At 41.8% G+C, this 16,707-nt stretch overlaps 1 protein-coding gene across 1 annotated transcript; it reads right to left on the bottom strand.

Moving 5' to 3' along the window:
* Nucleotides 1–2,954: 2,954 nt before the first annotated feature.
* PTGER4 (prostaglandin E receptor 4) lies at nt 2,955–16,476 on the bottom strand. The gene is made up of 3 exons (XM_011286412.4): nt 16,339–16,476; nt 14,945–15,866; nt 2,955–4,888 (listed from the first exon to the last, which is right to left on the bottom strand). Exons 2-3 carry the CDS (start codon nt 15,821–15,823, stop codon nt 4,298–4,300), a joined length of 1,470 nt encoding a protein of 489 aa, XP_011284714.2. The 5' UTR covers nt 15,824–15,866; nt 16,339–16,476; the 3' UTR covers nt 2,955–4,297.
* Nucleotides 16,477–16,707: the final 231 nt, after the last annotated feature.

Genomic DNA, 16,707 nt, shown 5'->3' on the forward strand with positions numbered 1-16,707 from the left:
TCACGGAGAGGGTGAGCGTACTTTGGGAAAGGACTTTTGTCCTTATGTATTCCATGTCTTCTCATCAAAGTGCCATTTTAATAGCTGTATGAATCTCACAGTCTTTCCTAATACACGTGACCTGGTTGGCTAGATTGTCTTAAAGATTATGAGGTGGAGTTAAAATTATTTGTCAGCTATGACCCATTGGGGCCAGGTAGAATTTAATAATACCAGCCAGTTAGACTATCAGAACTTTCTTGCATAGAAAGTTTGAAGCTCTTAATGATCAGGAACAGGTTTCCCACAAGAAACCATCTTCATATAACATAGCTGGTAAGTTTTATAAATAGATGTAGAACAAATGATGAATAATGCTGGTTTTTCTTCCTTGGTTCTCTTTAATTTTTTTTTTTTTAATGTTTTTTTTGAGAGAGAGAGAGTACAAGCAGGAGAGGGGGAGAGAGAGAGAGAGAGAGAGAGAGAGAGAGAGAGAGAGAGAGAGAGAATCCCAAACAGGATCCAGACTGTGAGCTGTCAGCACAAGAGTCTGACGCGGGGCTAGAACACACAAACTGCAAGATCATGACCTGAGCCAAAGTCGGACGCTTATCCAACTGAGCCACCTGGCACCCCTTTGGTTGTTCTTTTAATAAGCCAGGCTCAACAAACAAAAGACACTGTCATGGACTGAATTGTATCTCCTTGAATTCATTGATGAAGTCCTACCCTCCTTGCCACCCTCCCCCCAACCTGACTATGTAACTGTATTTGGAGGTAGGGCCTTTAAAGAGATAATTCAGGTTAAACAAGGTCATAAGGGTGGACCCTAATCCAATATGAGTAGTGTCCTTATAAGAAGAGGTATCAGGGAAGCATGTGTACAGAGAGGCCATGTGACAGCATAGCAATAAGATGGCCCTCTGCAAGGCAAGGATAAGCCAAGCCTGCCAGCACCTTGATCTTGGACCCCTAGCCCCCAGAACTGTGAGAAAAATGTCTGTTTAAAGCCATGCAGTCTATGTGGTATTTTGTTATGGCAACCCTAACAAACTAATGCGGACATATAACCCAATTTTAAAATGCACAAAGGATTTGAATAGACATTTCTCTGGAGAAGATCTACAAATGGCCCATAAGTATATGCAAAGATTCTCAACATCATTAATCATTAGGAATATGCAAATCAAAACTGTGAGGTACCGCTTCATATTCATTTGGGATGGCTATAACTGAAAAAGACAATAATGAGTATGGAAGAGGATATGGAGAAATCCAAACCCTTGTACATTGGTGGTGGGAATGTAAAATGGTACAGCTACTTGGGAAACAGTTTGGCAGTTCCTCAAAAAATTAAACATACAGTTAACATATGACCCAGCAATGTTATTCCCAGGTATATAGAGAATTGAAAACATGTTCACATAAAACCTTGTATACAGATGCTGCTATCAGTAATACAGAAATATTATTCAGCCAGAAAAAGGAAATGAAGTACTGATTCATGCTACGACATGGATGGACCTTGAAAATATTACGCTAAGTGAAAAAAGCCTGATAGTAAAGGCCATATATTGTATGATTCCATTTATGTCCAGAATCAGAGAATCCGTGGAAATACAGCCAGGTGCTAAGGAAAGAGGCGAATGGGGAGTAACTGTAGATGGGTTTCTTTTTGGGATGATATATATGTTCTGGAATCAGCAGTGATGGTTGCATTCTGTGAACATAATAAAATATGGGGCAAGCTTCATAATCTGTGAATCGTATTTGAATTAAAAAAGAATAAGCTAGAATTAGTATTCTGGGTTGTGAACCTGAAGTGAAGAATGAGTGAGATTATGCTCTAAATATTATTAGTAATGCTAACTTGTGAATGAGGCTTTTGTTTTTCCTCCCTAAACACAGATGATATATAAACATAATATATATATACATATATATATATAGTAATAAATATATTTCATTTGTATACAAATCTGGGGGTTGTCTCATTGTCCACATACATGGGAGAAAAATGAAAGCCTCTTTCACAGGTAAAATATTTCTGAATTCATTGTTTTCTTAGTTGTGGTTAGCATGGTGAAATAGAACATCTCAGGCTTGAGCCAGATCCTCCTTTTCTAAGCTATTCTGACCTCAGCTGAGAATCACTGTGCCTTCAGGTCTGTGAAGATGACAGTCCTATTTTTCTGACATCATCCAAAAATATTTTTTTAACTTGCAAATAGCAAATCACAACCACACTCCTGGGTATTACTTCTACTCCAAGGGCACCACGAGAATCACCGGGGAGTTTTCTTTCAGAAATGTATACACACCCCAGACCTACTAAATCAGAAACCATTCTCATGAGCTCTCCAGATGTTCTGATGCATGATAAAGTTTGAGAAGCCCTGATTCAGAGAATTTACAAGTAGGAAGGGCCATAAGCTTATGTTAATTTTTTTGTAATAAATATGTGGGTTCTTCACACGCAGCAAGTTAGGCATAAGACTGTCTCTGCCACACTCTCCACCACAAACTCTCCATAGACAAATGTGACTTTGAGTACACCTTACACCCAGATCTTAGTTTCTTTCTTTCTTTTTTTTTTTTTTTTAATTTTTTTTCAACATTTATTTATTTTTGGGACAGAGAGAGACAGAGCATGAACGGGGGAGGGGCAGAGAGAGAGGGAGACACAGAATCGGAAACAGGCTCCAGGCTCTGAGCCATCAGCCCAGAGCCTGACGCGGGGCTTGAATTCACGGACGGCGAGATCGTGACCTGGCTGAAGTCGGACGCTTAACCGACTGCGCCACCCAGGCGCCCCGCAGATCTTAGTTTCTAAGGATCATTCTCCAGTAAGTGGATCCAAGGCTTTGCACTGTTGCAACTTTTTTTCTAAATTTGACATTACTTCAAATAAAACAATTTATTCCAATTTAAAAGGATATAGACGATGACCCGAAACAAACAATTTCCAAAACTGATGATATGGAACTCGGACTGAGTGTATTTATTTATTATAATCTCCAAAATAATTTCAGTTGGTACAACCGCTTCTCAAAACCACATCACTATCAGGCTCAGAATTTAGTTATAACCAAGCGATTCACAAAAACACTTTTAAGCAACAAAACATGCTTAGTATTTCCTTGAGAAAGGTCCTTCAAATGTGTACAGCATCACTGGGTAATTCACAAAACCACTAGAAGGGCACCCTCATGTGTCCAACTTCTATACCCCTTATGTTGTTGAACTCACAAAATTTGTGATCCTTCCACATCTCAAAATAAAGGCCTTCATGGTACAATCTGCCTTCCTCTTAAATTTTAAAGGATATTCTAGATCATTCCTTAGGAAAGTAAAACTATGAACACTTTAAGAGGGAAACAAGTTGCTTGGACTTCTTTTATATTATACACTTCAATTATGGGTTATTTAGTGAGACTTTAAAAATTTTATATTTTAAAAAGTATCAGAGGGGACAAAAATAGAAAATATTTGCCAGCAGGTTAGCCTCTCCTGAAATCACCATTTTCTGGATAAATACATGTAGCATCACTAAAAATTTTCACCATGTATTATTATACATAGCTTGGAAAGAACTAACATTTTGGGCTAATATTCATGTCTTAAAATAGCATTTTGCTTGATTCCTTTTATAATCCTAAACTCTTTCTTTTAAAAAATTGTATCTTTTTTAAATAGCTCTGAGTCTCACTGTGATTTTCAACACCTTGGCCTGAACTTGTTTATGAAAAAAAATACATAACTTCTGCAACTTGAGCTGGTTATACTGGGAAGAGAGGAATTACCATAATTTCATTATACCTTGTATTAACAATAAACCTTCTCACAGAGAAGAAAATACTTTAAATACCTTAAATCATATTTACAACAATAAAATTCACATTTCATGCTTTAGTGAAACACTTAAGTCATAAGATAGTCCTCATAGTTTATTGGAATAGAGCCCTTCTGTACCTGGCCTTCTGCTGTACGCCGGGTATAAAGCTCTGGGTGTTATGAAAATAGCAAAACGTATGCCATCCTCCTATCAAGTAGAAAAACTGAGGGTAGATCTTGCCAGCCATCAAGTGGTGATAGAAATCCTGTGTCCTAGTGAAGTGACAACCAATGTGCTTCAGACATCGGGTCCTGTAGGAATCACCTTGATTGCTTGAAAAGTGCTAAAAAGCCCAAATGTTCTTTAATGTGAGTTGAAGGGCCCGAACAGCCCTTCTGAGCACAGCTAAACACTTCATTTATGTGTCTATTGCACAGGATTTTTATGTTCTTCCAGAACTAGTGCTGTTTCTTTCGGTAGCTACTATATACATTTTTCTGATAAGTTCAGCGTTTCATTGGGAAATGTGACTTGCAAAGAGTTCCCCTTTGGGGCAGGGCCAGACCTGCTACTCCCATTGACCTCGTCCACCAGTAAAACACTCTCTGAATCCTGCCCCTGGGAGGAGTCCGAAGTCTCCGATATTCGCAAAGTCCTCAGTGAGGTGGTGTCTGTTTGGGCCAGGCCCATGCCGGGTACACCCGGAAGCAGATTCCTGCCTCCGAGACCGTTTTCACTGAGGTCGGGCATGTCAAGGAGGGTCTGAGATGTGCTGCTGATCTCCTTCAGCTCTCGCGAGAGGAAGGAGCGAGAGTGAGCAGACATGGCGGAAGATGTCCTTCTGCTGTCTGAGCAGTGTTGTCCGGAACGGTCTCTGCGGGACCCGCCGATGCGGCAGAAGAGGCATTTAATCTTCTCGATTGCTTTGCTGAGCACGGTCTTCCGCAGAAGGATATATATCCAGGGGTCCAGGATGGGGTTCACAGCAGCAATTCGGATGGCCTGCAAATCTGGGTTTTTGCTGATTTCTGGCACCAAACGTGGCTGATATAACTGGTTGATGAACACCCGTACCTGCATAAATGAGACGCCCACGTTTAGATTTTACCATTAATCAACTAGGGAAATATTTACCCGCAAAGCCTAACCTAGTAACATTAGCTAGCTGCCTTATTTTCTGTTAATAACTGCCAAGAAAGAGCAACTTACATGATAAGCCTCAGGAAAACCAGCGATTGTGCAATTACGTTTGTTTTGAGTTAGTGTAACTTTAAAATTTTTGTAACTATCCTATGAATATCTTCCTTAGATCAAAGATGGTATACAAAAATGCAATGTATGTACAGGCGACAGAAGCATAAAGTTTCTTTGGGAAACATTTTATTAACTTCATTTTTGTGAGTGCTTTTAAGTTTTTGTGATTCTAATGAGGTATCTTTTTCCCTCCAGATAGCCACTGATTTCCCTTATTCCAGTTGCTTTTTTTTATATATTTAAATGAAATTCATTTTTTAAGTCAACTAACCAATCATCACAGAAAAGCCCAGAGATCCCTTTAATTACAGAGTCCAGTAAGAATATACTGGGAACTTTTAAACCAATGTCTGAATCTCCTGTCATCCAGAATGACCAGTGAATAGTTTCTATTTTTCTATAGAGTCTGTTCCCCAGTTATAAGAATCATCTAGTGTTAATGACTCTTCCTTCAAAAACCTCTTCCAATCTTTGCCCTTTCACTGCATTCCTCACCTGGATTATTGCATCAGCCACCAAAGTAGCTCTCCCACCTGTAGTTTCTGTCCTCTCCAATCCAGCCTCCAAACTGCCACGAGAGGATTGCTTCTAGAAAGTAGATCTGATTGTGCTGCTCAATCCCTAAACATTCAGTGTCCCCCTGCTGCTTGCAAACTGTAGTTTGGCTCAATGACTGCCACTTGGTGAATCCATCCTGAAACTCCAGTCAGAATCAATCCCTCCTTTGTGTCTATAGAGCAGTATAGAGCAGTATAGAGCCAGTAAAGAGCCAAGTGCTGAAAGCGCACTCTGCACAGACCAGTGGGGAAGACAATTCATTCTACTGCTCTTTGAGCTATTTGAGGCAAAGGGCACATCTGCCAGCCCACCATGGGATGGGCAGGCATAAATGAAGTAAACAGAAGGAGATCCTAACAACCTGTTTGCTATTTTGGGGTTTGCTATTTTTGGCGGTTCAAAAATTTTGCTCTTCCTATAATTACTTTCATTTTTTCATGCATTTAATCATTTAATAGTAAGTACTTACTGTGTATTAGGCATTGTGATAAGTCTGGCCAAAAAAGCTGCATTTAGAATACCACGAATTTTTTTAAATGTTTTCATTTTATTTTTGAGAGAGACAGAGACAGAGACAGAATCGGAAGCAGGCTCCAAGCTCTGAGCTGTCAGCACAGATCATGATGTGGGGCTCGAACCCACAAACCACAAGATCATGACCTGAGCTGAAGTCAGAGGCTTAACTGACTGAGCCACGCAGGCACCACTGAATACCACAAACTTCTTGAAGGCAGAGAGTAATCTACAGCACGGAACATAGGAAGGAAGATCAACTCTGACTGCAGGGTGATTAAATGAAATGGGAGAGGTGTATATGGGAGCACAACTAATCCAGTTCTGGAGGGGAGGGCGTCAGTGGATGCCTCCTGCAGAAGAGGAATCTTGCAGGGAGTTTTTGATGGGTGAGTGGGAATTTACTAAATTTAGAAGGAAGGACATAACATTTCAAATAGAGGTCATTCCCTGTGTAAAGTCATTGTAAGTGACTTCTGGGAATTTCAAATGATTCAATGAAGAGAGTATGAATTTATGCAAACTCAAGGAAGACTATATTTTATTCCTTAGAGGAGAAAGCACTTGCTAAATGTACACTCTTATATTTATTCTTGGAGTATTACTGTTATTATTGTCTAAATCTTCTAATTCCACTAGGAGGTGTGTTTTTGTTTTTGTTTTTTCTTTTTGAGAGACAGAACAGGGCAGGGGCAGAGGGAGATGAAGAGAGAGAATCTTAAGCAGGCTCCATACCCAGCACAGAGCCCAACTTGGGGCTGAGTCTCAGAACAGTGAGACCATGACCTGAGCCGAAATCAAGAGTTGGACGCTCAACGGACTGAGCCACTCAGACACCCCTCCAATAGGATCTTGTATGTAAAAAACTCACCTCATATAAAAAGGGGCTTTAAAAGTGATCTCTGTCTTGGGGTGCCTGGGTGGTTCAGTCGGTTAATCGTCAACTCTTGGTTTCAGCTCAGGTCAAGATCTTACGGTTCATGAGTTGGAACTCTGCATCAGGCTCTGCAATGACAGCACGGAGCCTGCTTGGGATTCTCTCTCTCTGCCCCTCCCCTGCTTGTGCTCCTGCTCTCTCAAAATAAATAAATAAACTTAAAAAAAGGTACATGATCTCTATCTTTAGTAATTACTTAATAATTATTACTTGCCTTTAGTAATTATTTTCATAAGGGAGAAGAGGCAAGTCTCAGCCAAGGAGGATGCACAAAAACCATAAAAAGGAGAAAGAACCCACAAAAGCAGAGCTGGAGCCATTTAGGGGCAAATATCTCTAACTTTAACAAGACTCGAGGATACTGCTACTTTATTATACAGTATAATAATTAATATTCATGGTCTATGAATCACCATGAAAGAAGGGATAGTTTAGAAAGATTTATAACAATTTGGATAAAATAAGTTTAAAATGTTTAAGGAAATAAGTGCATTCATCTGTGAAACTCAATTCTTGAGAAACATCTCTAGATGAGCCTAGATTAGTGAGATGTAGCTGTATTTCTGTTTCTTCCTTAGCTGGAATTCAGACTGTGATCTATACAGGTCTATAGTCCCTTGTTAAGAAATTATTGGTTTTCAGTTGCTGTTCCTTTGTTGTTATTCATTTGTTTTGTTTTGTTTTTGATTGCAAAACCTGACCTAAACTTATTTCGGCAGTAAAACTGGAACCGAACTAGACTGTGAGGCTATTTATAGTTCATTTATTCTACTTAGTATAAGTATTCCTGGGTTTTGCTTTGGAGGTATTGTCCCAATTTTGATGGGAATATTACATATGATTAATATGTAATATTACCTATTACTAAAATTCTAAAAGCCAAGGAATTCTGAATTCTAAAACACATCTGACCCTAAATGTTTTGAATCAGGTTATTGTCCTGTAAATCTCACAGAATAAAATAAAATGGTCAAATGGCTCTAACTAGCATGAAATTAATACCTTGATCTCTGGCAGACAGCTAAATAAAAACTGAACTAGAATAAACAGAAGTATATGATGACTTAAAATACCTTTAGAAACTGTGCTTGGATAAATGATATTATCAAGACAAAGCATGATTGATTTTCCATTTTCTAAAAACTAGTGACACAAAGCACTTTGGTTTCTTCTTGTCATAGCTGTATTTGGGCACTGAGAGATGCCCTCAGGTCTACAGGCCTTTTCTCAGATGAAATGTTACTGAGACCTGAAGGTTTTGAGGAACTTATCAAGCCACCTTGTTGGTGGCTCATTCTGGTCTTCTGGTGACTTCCATGTCCCTTTTTCTGTTCTACCAGGTTGGCTGCCTTTCTGGTTAAGAATTACTTCCTGACAATGGAATCATTGGTAAAACGTATGAGGTCTGTATTTTACTCACATCACATACTATGTTCCTAAGAATAAAAGAAACATTGGACTAAAATGTGTTAGTATCAGGCCTTCCCTGTGCATAGTCTTTAGAAAAAAAAAACAAAACTGAGACAGGGTCTGTGAGGACTGGAGACTTATAGCCCCTAGGTGGCGGTGTTGCTCCACCTGGAAGTTTTTGGGGGTTCTCCCTAAGAAGCGGTTTGCTTAGCCATCTCTAAGACCCTCTTTCAGAACAGAATCTTGGTAAAGTCTGGACTTTGCATTTTTGAGATTTTTAACATTGAAATCTCTTGTTGCTGGTTGCCTCTCCCACCTCAAAGGAAACACGGTTAGTACTGAAAGGAGGAACATTTCTGAACAGTTGAAATGGATATAAAAGTAATGAAATTTGTATCTATTTACTGGAATGTATTAGGACTTAGCATTTTATTTTAAAATTTTTGTGACCTTTCAGAAAAGCTAGACTGTTGTAAAAAAAATTAATGAGATTTCATAATCAAAGGTGATGAGAAGCAAGGAAAGATCACATCACTCCGTGTCTCACTTCCTCCACAGTTTTAAGTGATTTTGACTAGCATCCAAGGGAATGAAGGAAGCCCTATTTTAGAGTTCCATGGAGGAGGGACAGGCTTACAATTAATACAAGCCACTGAGCCTGGTTATTTAATGTCATTTCAGCAAAGGGGAGCTCACAAGATAGCAATAAAGAGGAGAATGAAAAGCAACATTTAAAACTTCAGATAAAAACATTCTCAAATTATTAAAAAAAAATGAAGACACATTAGTTTTCCTTCATAGCATGTTCGCATTGGAGACTGCCCTGGGGCAGAGAAAAAGACAAAATGAACAAAATCTCCATGTACTCTGTAATGTTTGAAAAAGTTTAGCGATCTCTGCCTCACTTAATTTTTTTTTTAACATTTATTTATTGTTGAGGGACAGAGCATGAGCATGGGAGGGACAGAGAGAGGAGGAGACACAGAATCTAAAGCAGGCTCCTATCTCTGAGCTGTCTGCACAAAACCCCACATGGGGCTCGAGCTCGCAAACCATGAAATCATGACCTGAGCCAAAGTGGGACGCTTAACCGACTGAGCCACCCAGGCGCCCCTGTCTCTGCCTCACTTTAAAGGCTACTTGGTTTGCTCTCCCCATAGCAGGGGAAAGTCCAAATGAATATGGGAATATCCACAGCAGTACTCCAATGTCACGTGGGGTGGGTGGTGAAAGCACTTTTCTGGAATTCCTGTCCTTATATGCTTCAGAAATACACATGTTCAGGCAGTTTTCAGTGTTGGAAGAGTGTGCTGCTGATAAAACAGAATCTCTGTGTCAGGGGAAAAAGCTTAAAAAGTTCATTTGACGCAAACAACAAATATACTCTTGCAATTTTAAAAGTGAATCAAGGAGCTTAGAATATTGGCATATGTTACAATATTCTAAGCTTCTTGAGAGGATGACTACAAATTAGGATTCGGGAGCATTGGAACAGAACTTGGAGATGATAAATTCAAAAGAAGGTGTGATGACAGGAGAGCTGTAAGGGAGGCTGTATGTTGTAGAGGTCCATGCAGAAGCTTTGGAATGAAACAAACCTCTCTTCAAATCCTGGCTCTGCTCCTTCTAATTAATGTACAAATTATAAGTGCTTCATTCAATGCCTAGCACGTAACATAAATATCTGCTGCCCTTGCTTTTTTGGTAACCCATACATGGTATTTCGGCTACTGTGGAATGTGTGAATAATTCCAAAACCACAGCTCAGAGGTAGCTTTGGTGTCAAAAGACATTTACTTCCTATGTGAGAAAAACCTGTTGGCAGGGAATGTCTAATTGAAAAAGAATGTTGAAATTTTGATAAGACCGATTTAGTAATTGACTGTCAAAGTACAAATGTTTTCCAATAAACGACACGGTCCTACAGCTGAATTTGTGTGTGCTATGTGTTCTGTTCCAAGAACATAAAAGGAATTATCTGTGTGTGCTCGGTTATCTAACTGCCCTGTGAAGAATCCAAAATTGACACAGCTGTTACTAGAAATTTTACCACTTTTTTTTTAGTGACAAAAAAAAAATCTTTAAGTAAAGGATAGTGGAAAGAGTTCTTGAGTGTGGTGATGTAAGAGAGTTTTCCCTCCTTCTGGGTCACCATTTACTACAGGCAAATTATTTAATCACTACAGGTCAGTCTCTACATTGAACATTTATTTATGAAGGTTTTTTTTTTAACTCTAATTTTCAATATTCTAATAGATTACAAGAATCACTTCATCTCTGGGGAGAAAAAAATCTTGTTAGTAGATGTTCCATAAAACCAAGGCTTGACAGGTCAGCCAAGCATGGTGACAGTCTGTTAGACTGGGACTCCCCCCAGCAAGTTGCAGAAGGATATAAATTCCTCAACTGCAGGTGAGAAAACTGAGGAGCAGAATGAAAATACTGGCCAGCCCTGGGTTCTTCCTAGAGCTTTCAAGACTCAGATGAGATGCTGTACGTGGGAATCCCTTTTATGTGCTACTCTGCAGTCTTCAAGGTTCTACCAATTCCATGGTTACGACTAAAACACTGCTTTCAGGAACTGCTAATTTTTTTAGAGAGAGAAAGAGAGAGAGAGAGAGAGGAGAGAACACTCACGCAGAGGAGGGGCAGAGAGAGAGTCCATGCTCAGCATGGAGGCCCCACGCAGGGATTGATCCCACGTCCCTGGGTTCATGATCTGAGCAGAAATCAAGAGTCCAAGGCTTAACAGACTGAGTCACCCAGGCACCCCAGGAACTGCCATTTTTAACTTAGCCAAATTTATTTGAAAAACTAATCAAATCCTTCAGGTTCTGCTGTAATGGCACTCAAATTTATGGCATTACTCTTACACCTTTAAATGTGATTTGTACTCATCTGAAATCCCATCAGTTGTTCTGTGACTCTACTTCAGTTTGCCTACAGTAAACAAAAGTGTAACTATTTACAGCTTCCTCTGCTATAATATATCTTCCTTGATTAAATGCTGGTGAAGGCTTTATCAAGACAACTGGTTTATTAGTAAACAGTCAAATAAACACTCACAGGAAGCTATTTTCCTAACCATCTGTTTTACCTGTCCAAGGCAGAAGACGAATCACATTGGCCATTCTACCCCTAACAGAGATGAATACTTGTTACTTCAGAGTAAGAAGAAAGAAAATGAAAGAAACAAGTAAGCTATTAATATGTCTCGGCTTGCCTATGCATGGGGGAAAATGCCTTTCCAAAAATCTTACAGTCTAGCTGTTTAGTCCTGCGGCAAAAGATTTGATTTTAATTGTTATCTTAACGTTAGTAAATGCAAAAATTGGGCACCAGGTGTTGATACAGCTATAGCATGTAACATGGGACCTTAGAAACCTGTCTTGCTTCCATGTTTCGGAAGAATTCAGTCCCTTTTATTTATTTTAAGCATAGACTCTTTCATTTCTTCAGCTTTTTCTGGGTTTAAAAAAAAAACAGAGACTGGTTTTAAATAGAATAGACAAAATGACAGGAACCACCAAATCTTGTCATGTAATGTTCCTTGTCAAATGTACTTACACCTTCTCTATTTGTTGATTATGACTCATTTGAGAAAGTTTCTCAAGTCTAGCCCAGTTTCTTATATCCACGATTAATTCCCTAAGCTTTCTCAATTTCCATTCCAAGCTCTATTTGTGAGACATAGGTTTTGGGAAACAAATTAAAATTTACTTTTTCTATGAAACTCAATATCAACTGCCCTGTAAGAGACACTGTAGTTTTTTTTTTTTTTTTTTTTTCTTCCCTAGTGTCCAAGAGACAAAATTTGCCTTTCAAGTGACTGTTAACCTCATATACTATGTCAGGCTTTTTGAAATTCCAAGTAAACTATATTTGCTCTATTAGCCTTTCCAAAGCATTTTAAATGTTTTGAAGGATTTGATTTCCCTCAAGTAGGATTAACCACCAACTTGATTTGATGTAAGTAAAAAAAGGTGCTTCAATAGTTTCCTTGGAACTGAAGATAGGTCCGACTGCTTCAAATGTCAGAGTTCAGAAGCTTTAAACTTAAATTACAATCTCAATATGAGAAACATGAAAATACATGAAAGTTGCGAAAGGAAGCCAAGGAAGATGACAGTTATGGGTAAATTCCCCTTTTAACTCTTTCAGTAACAGCCAAACTGTGGGTGGGTGAGTAGTATACTGACCTCATTGCTTATCATTAATTTACAATTAAACTGAATCTGAAGTTAAGAGGTTAGTAGCCAGAACTAAAGGCTAAAAACTGAAGCTACTGTTACTCTTTATTACTGTTATTCTTTATTACTCAAAGGCATGTGAGTACATCACTATGTGATTACTTCTTAGTTCAGCCAGTTCCAATTTTCAGAGTCAAATTACTTAGTATCTACTGCACGTTCCTGACTTTATATAACAGAGTGGATAGTAGTTGTTAGTTAAAATGTAGCTCTTTTGCAAACTACAAATATAGCTCCTATAATTTCTTGCCTCTAGCTTCTCAAATAACTTCAAACATTTTGTGCTAAACGGCCCTGTACCATAGGGGTCGGGTCCACCACTTCTGCCCATGAAATGAAGTTTTTAATGCATCTCTTGATGCTCCAAGAAAACAATTCATCTATGACTATGCAGTCATCAATAGCTCATATCCTTACCTTCATATTTTAAAAGTATGTGCACGTTGCTAAACTTCTAGCTCTAATTCCTCAGCTCCTTGAAGTGGATGTTCTGTACATAAGAAACACTCACTTTGTCATTTACTGTTCTGTAAAACATAAGGCAGAAGCTAAAGAAGGGAGTCCCAGCTGGAGCAGATTTGTTTCTTCCAAATCTCACTGTATTGAGTTGCCATTACAGACAGTAAAATATATTTATGTGGCTCAAGTGTGACTTAACTTGGTAAGTTATATTGGGTCCTGGAATGGTTTAAAGGCCCTTCTGGCCAATTATATTTATTTCTGTTTATACAAATTGTCAAGAAGCTACTGTAAGCTGGCTCTCAGCCACATCTAAGTTCCTTCCATTTACACTCACTTTTATCAGAGATATAATATTTTTATACTAAATATCCCTGGACAGTATTAATAAGAGAAAGGAATAATAGCTCATTACATTTATTTTCTCTTGCTCCCAATCAGCATAAGACAGAGAAGTCATTTCTTTTTGCGTTGGTAGTTTAGAATTTCCAGAAATGCAGTGTTTTGAGAGACAAAAGAATTCAGAACCTGTGGCTTTCAGTAGAAACTCTAGATAAAGTAATTTGCGTGTGAACCCAGCAGTTTCTGGTGCACTCCGTTTTAATGACAGGCAAAGTAGAGAACTAGGTACGTTTTCCACCTTTCTGCTTATAACAAAGTTAATCCAAAGGCAATTTTAAGAAGGCGGTGTCCTGAAAGTGAAGTGTGCCAAAACTCAAATGCACACACTGTACGAAGGCCAAAATTAGAAATGTTCTAGGAGTGAGACGTGATGTAATATTATATGAACAGGGTTTGGAGTCAGGTGGGTCTGAGGTTCATCACAAGCTGCAGGGTTTGGGCTTGGCAATAATTAGATGACCATCTCTAAAGCTTCCTTTCTTTAGAATGACACTGTACCTCTCAGGGTTGTTGAGAATTCAAATTCAGTGATCCATGTACATCAGTCTGAACTTAATTGGCCCCCCTGAGAAACCTGGCTTTCCTGGTTCCAAGAAAGAATGAAGGAACCTGACGCTAGGCCATGCCTGGGTAGGAATGGTGACCCACATGCGCACATGTTCTCCCAGGGCACAGCCTGGGAAGGAGCAGGGAATCGCGCCTGACAGTGTGGTTCTGCTCGATTATTTTAAGCAAGTCAAGCCCTATGTAAAGTAAGGGTGATTAGATTAGACCAAAAGACATCCAGTCTCTCTAGCTCTAAACTTCTACATAATCTACCAAAACAAGCAAGCAAAAAAACCAAAACCAAAACCAAAAACAAAAGCAAAAAACAAATCCGTACAAAAATCAAAGCACCAAACCCGCGCTGCCCCTAAGGAATCGGGGAGAACAAAGAAATCACCACCCCCGAAGTTTCGGGCTTCTGTGGTTGACTGTGGAGGACGGGGCTAAGTCACCCTACAGCGGTTCCCCCTCCACATCTGAAGGAGTGGCAGGTGTTCCCGGAAGGCTCAAGGCCAATGTCAGGCAGCAAGGGGTAGGGGCTGTCCCGGGAGAGAAAGGAAACCAGGCTTTCGGAGAAAGTAACTCGGGGATGTAGGAGAAAATCACCTACTACATCTCATGAGGGATGTGGCCGAAGAGGAGGTTGGGCCTGGTCTGAGTAGCCGAGGGTCAAGATTCCAGGCTGGAGCTGGAGGACAAGTTCACTGCCGAGGCAGGAGAGGGCAAGGAGGAAGCGTTAGACGGAGGAGGGAGGTGCATGCGAGGAAAGGGCCCAGAAGGGCCCCGTTCCCGGCCACTCACCACGAGAGGGATGGAGCAGATGAGCACCACCAGGGAGGTGGCGATGAGTAAGATGACCATCTGGATCTCGGCACCCGCGATGCGGCGGAAACTCCGGCGGCGGCGAAAGTCGCTGAGGCGCGGCAGGGCGGGGGAGGCGGCGGCCGGGTTGCCCCGGCAGGGGGCCCAGGGCACGGCCAAGGGACCCGCCGCGTGGTGCTGCTCGGTGCCCAGCGAGGTGCGGCGCATGAACTGGCGGTGCATGCGGAGCAGCGCGCCGCACACGAGCACGTTGCAGAGCACCGTGGCCAGAATGAGGAAGGAGCTGAAGCCCGCGTACATGTAGGAGAAGGCGGCGTGCGCCGTCACGTTGGTGGTCCAGTCGATGAAACACCAGGTGTCCGGGTACTGCAGCCGCGAGCTGCCCAGGCCCATGTTGGGCAGCGCGCAGAAGAGCACGTTGGACGCATAGACCGCGACGAGCGTGAGGCCCGCCAGCCGCTTGTCCACGTAGTGGCTGTAGAAGTAGGCGTGGTTGATGGCCAGGTAGCGCTCGATACTCATGGCACAGATGATGCTGAGGCCCGACAGGCCGAAGAAGAGCAGGATGAAGGTGCTGTACTCGCAGAGCGCTTCGCCTCCGGGCCACTGGCCCTTCATGTATGTGGCGATGGTCACCGGGCTTACCAGCAACGTGCCCAGCAGGTCGGTGACGGCCAGTCCGCAAACCAACGTATAAAAGGTCGTCTCCTTCTGCTCCTTGCGCGACTTGCACAGCACCACAATGGCCACCAGGTTGCCCACCACCCCGAAGATGAACATCACCGCCGGGATGGTCACCGGGCTGTTGGGACGGTCGGGGGTAGAGGAGGCGGACGCATTGACCCCAGGGGTGGACATGGTGGTGGTCCGCGGTACACAGCCTTGGCCTTCGAAGCTGGGCCTGGGGATGGTAGGAGAGACAAAGGCGCGGTGAGATGAAATTACCACTTGTCAGACCCGCTCCCAAGAAACAATATGCTGATGAGACAAGACCAACAACTGGATCCCGCCTGCATCGTGGAGGGTAGCCATTTACCTACCAACTTCGGCTACCGAAATCGCCAGGCTCAGGATACCTCCTGCTAGCAGCCCCCCACTCTGCTGTCATTAATATTTGCTAGTTGATACTTCCATTCTCTCCTCCTCCCTGCTCCCTCCAGCCCAACTCACTCCACTGCCAAGATGAACAAGGCCTATCTCAAGGGAAAAGCGAGTGGTTCGCTCTTATTCCCGACAGATTCTGAGTCAATAAAATCCTCACCGAAAACAAGTTACGGAAGGCAATTTGGAAAGCGCGCTCGCTCCTCCCGGGCTCCGCTCGAGGAGCGCCCGCCCATCGCTCTCCGCCCGGTGCCCTCAAAGCCTCATCTCACCTGTGGTTGCCGCGGCGGTGGCAGCCGCGTAAGCCCCCAGGGTCAACACTCAGATGTCCAGGATAAGCCTCCAACCTGCCCTAAGCCTCGCCCAGCTCAGTGTGGAGCTTGCCAAGTCTTTGCCTTCCCAGAGCCGGGTCTCCGCGGCTGCCAATTTTCCGGAACTGGGGTCGGAATGGCCAGCTTTCAAAGAACTTGGGAGAACCAGAAGGGTAGCGGGATGGGTCAATGAAGTCTGATCTTGGATTTCTTTCTTTCTTTCCTCTTCGCTTCTTTTTTCCCTCGTTCCTTCAAAGACGGGACCAAACTTTTCGGAGCCCGCACGCCCCGTCCCCGGGCGGACAGCAGTCAGATGTGGGGGCCGCGCGC

This window comes from Felis catus, chromosome A1, assembly GCF_018350175.1.
Source record: "Felis catus isolate Fca126 chromosome A1, F.catus_Fca126_mat1.0, whole genome shotgun sequence".
NCBI classification, from domain to species: Eukaryota; Metazoa; Chordata; class Mammalia; order Carnivora; family Felidae; genus Felis; species Felis catus.